At 44.6% G+C, this 4,168-nt stretch overlaps 1 protein-coding gene across 1 annotated transcript; it reads right to left on the bottom strand.

The window, feature by feature from the left end:
* Positions 1–474: 474 nt before the first annotated feature.
* LOC104987383 lies at positions 475–2,401 on the bottom strand. Its single transcript, XM_010838252.1, has 3 exons — positions 2,264–2,401; positions 2,051–2,179; positions 475–987 (listed from the first exon to the last, which is right to left on the bottom strand). The coding sequence occupies exons 1-3, from the start codon at positions 2,336–2,338 to the stop codon at positions 496–498; spliced, it is 696 nt and encodes a 231-aa protein (XP_010836554.1). The 5' UTR covers positions 2,339–2,401; the 3' UTR covers positions 475–495.
* Between the last annotated feature and the right edge of the window lie 1,767 nt (positions 2,402–4,168).

Raw genomic sequence — 4,168 nt, forward strand, 5'->3', positions numbered from 1 at the left:
ATATAAATTTGGAAGCTAGTCTTAAACTTTGTCGCCGTGATGGCAATCTTGAAAATGGCCTCGAGAATCCCTTCGGGCAGTTTTTTTGCTGGTCTTCTTATTTGCTACAATCAGAAGCTCAAAAGTTTTGCTATATAGAGCTGAGAGTTATGAGGGAGAAATTGAGACAAGTCTGGGGTTGAAACCCGGAAAGCTAGGCCTTGAAGCCTCCCTCATTAATTACCCCAAGACTCTTCTCTTCAGGCTGTTTTTCACCTTCTTGGAGTTGCAGGCCTCAAGGGTTTCGGAAGCCTCCTGACCCCTCTCCAGGTCTCACCCACCCATACACTAGCCCCATGTCTCAGAGATGGAAATTCACATAGTATTAGAAAGGATGAGAAGATGTTCAGAGAGATGAAAGGGGAGGATGAGGAGGAAGAAAGTGGATACATCTACAAAAATAATTAAGATCATCAATTAGGTTCGTACATACCATCCATAAAAATAAAATTTGCTTTATTTACAAGTTGAAGGATTACACTCTCTGTTCTCCTGGCTTTTGCCTGGAACTTCCCCTGGAGTTCCTTCAGGAGCCTGTTGCCTCACTTGCTCGTTAATAGAACCTGTGACTCCATTCTCCTTTTCATCTGGGTTTCTCCTTTCTTTGAAATCTGATGCTTTGTTCTCCTCCACTAACTTCTGCTTAGTTCGGCAGCACATACACAAGTATTGCCGGAACTCCATCATACTCCAGGGAGATGACTTGGTATTGGAGACAGTCATGTTCAAGTTACTTTCCGAGATGCCTGAATTCTCCTTTTGCTTTGGTTGGCGGGTCTTTGAGTATGCGTGTTGCTTCCGTCTCACCCTAGGAGAGCGCCCTGCCTTGTCCTCCTCATCCTCCTTGTCATTCTCATCTTCCTCCCTCACCTTATTTCTCCTCATCCGGAAAATGGCAATCTTATTCCGCTTCTGTCTCTTGCCTGGAACAAGGCTGGGATCTTCTTCCTTGAAGAATCCGAGAGCAAGGAATGAAGTGTGCTCTCCACTGACCCATCCCATTACATATGGGACTTCGAGTCTAAGGCGGGGAAGTGAGGCAGAGAAGGATTGAGATCAGAGGGAAAGATTAAGCCAAGCACCCACCTGCTGGTGAGTACAGAGCGGGAAGCACAGCTTTAGACTGCCCTGCCCAGGGAAGACATGCGCTTAAAATGACCCAAGAGAAGTTACCAAGCAGTATCAGCCAAGGACACACAGGCATATTCTAAGTGTATCCAATGATAGCTCATTATTTTAAAAAGGATTCAAATGCTTTGGTTAAAGAATCCCTTTAGAAGTTAGGTAATAACCCTCTAATTTATCTGTTCTAGAAATCCAGGCGGTTCCTATTTGAAGGTGATGGATCTGTTTATTATCTTGATTGTGGTGATGGTTTTGCAAGCACATACATTGTCAAAACATAAAGTTGTACACTTTAAATATGTATAGTTGTATTGTGTGTCAATTATAGCTCAATAACAAAATTACAGCTAGCATTTAAACCCTCCCCCAAATAAACAAGCAAGTAAGTTCATATATCAAGTGTGTTCAACAGCGTATAAATGTTGAGAAGGTACAATGGAGCACACTCATAAAAATGGAGTAGCTAGCCGGAGGCAGTTTTGTGTGTGAGATTCTGAGTCACACAAACTGAGCTCAGACTCTAGCATCTTTTAGGCAATCTTGGGAGAGTTACTTAATTTACCTTTGTCTCCATTTCCTCATCTGAAAAATGGGGATAATAATAGTATTGACCGTACAGGGTTCTTATGAAGTTTAAATGAGAGATAAATTTTCATAAAATGGCATGTTGTAAGTATTCAGTGGATATAAGCTGTGACTACTATTACTGTTGGTATTTTTTCCTGGAAGGAGTCAATTTGAGCCATGTTTAGTAAAAATGTGAATTGGAAGGACATAGACAAGATATGGAAGGTTGCCACAGAACATCAAAGGGGAGGTCAGTGACCTAAGATGCCCATATGGTGGTAGAGCAAGGGGTGGGAGACCCCAGAGGAGGGGTACTCACGCTGGTCAGGTCCTGGCTCCCTTGATAGCCTAGGTCATCAGTGAAGCTGTGGATGGGTGTCAAGGATATATCAGTGGTGTTAAAGGAGGGGTTTTCTACCCCTGGGGATCCCCAAGCTTCTTTAACCTCCTAAAGGGAAGAAGAAGGAGAGGTTAGTTAGAAGTGGAACTGCTCACACACAGGCAGAACTTCAGGAGTCACCCTGCCTTGCACCTGCTGTGTCCCATCCTGCCCTCCTACTTCGAGATTCGAAGACAGAGACATATTATCTCTCTTCTTCATTATCATAAAGTTCTAAGATCACTAACGCATTGAGACTCTGGTGCGTTCCCTCTCTAACCCCGCACTCACAATTCTTTACTCCCTACGTCCTCATAGAAGCGGTTGTCATAGCAATAGAAGGGTGGGGTCCCAGGCTCATAGGTTCAAGGAGGGCTCCTCTGAGGGATATTGAGAGGGTGCACACGCACACACGCACACATACACACCCTTCCTTCTCCTTCACTCTCAGCAAGAAGAGGCTGCATTTGCTCATCCCCCTTCCCCCCACCCCCACCAGGGCTCCGAGTAAGAAGACTGAGCTTAAGAAGAAACGCTGTGGACTTCCCTGGTAGTCTGGGGGGAAGAATCCGCCTGCCAATGCAGGGGACACAGGTTCCATCCCTTGTCTGGGAAGATTCCACATGCCGTGGGTCAACTAAGCCTGTCCACCACAACCACCAAGGCCGCGCTTCACGGGCCAGGAGCTGAGGCTACGGAAGCCGATTCACCCACAGCCCACAAGGAGAAGCCCGTTTCCCTCACCTAGAGAGTAGCCCCTGCTCCCAGCAACTAAAGAAAACCCAGGCACAGCAACGAAGACCCAAAGAAAATAAAGAAAGAAATAAGAAAAAACACTGACCAAATCCTAAAAAGTGGGACCAAACCCCAAAGGGCACCAAGACATGGAAGATAAAGATCCCAGAATCCACCTTGGAATCTGCATCTGCTAGAGAGAAATTTGGCATGGAGCAGAAAATAGTCCATGACCCACTTTGGGTGGCCAGGCCTGTCTGAGATCTTCAAGGATCCAAGGACTTAGTAGGAGACCCTTCAATGTCTATTTCAAGAGCCTGAGCTCTGACTGAGCCTTCTCCCCCTTTTCTCCTGCCATCCTCTCAGTCTCTGAAGGTAGTAACAAAGGCTCTATCTTTCATGCATTTCTCTTCTCTGTCCACAACTCTCCCTGGGAGAAACTCATTTCATTGAATTGGCACACATTAATTGATTAAAGCAATGCTGCAAAGTCGGTTTGTTGATAGGATCCTAGATTTTTTTTTGTCTTAAATAGCATTTTGGCAAAAACTGAATATGGATTCTAAACCTGAAAACAGTGTGTTATCAGTGTCAAACCTTCTGTTTGGGTTCATTGGGTTTATGGAAAATAATATTCCTGCTCTTGGGAGATACAAGCTAACGTACACTGGGATGGAGTGTCATGATATGCAACTGACTCTTGAATGGTTCAAAAAATGTATATGTGAATGTATGACATGTGTGTATGCAAACATATGTTACTTTATATGTAGAGAGAGAAAATAAATGGAGAAAATGTTAGCAGCTGGTAAATCTTAAGTGAAAGGTACATTGTTGATTAGCAGCCAAGTCATGTCTGACTCTTTTGTGACCCCATGGACTGTAGCCCACCAGGCTCCTCTGTCCATGGGATTCTTCAGGCAAGAATACTGCGGTAGGTTGCCATGCCCTCCTCCAGGGCATGGGACTGGATGCCATGATCTTAGTTTTTTGAATGTTGAGTTTCAAGCCAGCTTTTTCACTCTCCTCTTTCACTTTCATTAAGAGGCTCTTCAGTTCCTCTTTGCTTTCTCCCATAAGGGTGGTGTCATCTGCATATCTGAGGTTATTGATATTTCTCCTGGCAATCTTGATTCCAGTTTGTGCTTCATCCAGCCTGGCATTTTGCATGATGTACTCTGCATATAAGTTGAATAAGCAGGGTGACAATATACAGCCTTGACGTACTCCTGTCCCAATTTGGAACCAGTCCATTGTTCCATGTCTAGTTCTAACTGTTGCTTCTTGACCTGCACACAGATTTCTCAGGAGGCAGGTAAGGTA

This window comes from Bison bison, unplaced genomic scaffold, assembly GCF_000754665.1.
Source record: "Bison bison bison isolate TAMUID 2011002044 unplaced genomic scaffold, Bison_UMD1.0 scf7180017864093, whole genome shotgun sequence".
In the NCBI taxonomy this organism is placed as follows: Eukaryota; Metazoa; Chordata; class Mammalia; order Artiodactyla; family Bovidae; genus Bison; species Bison bison.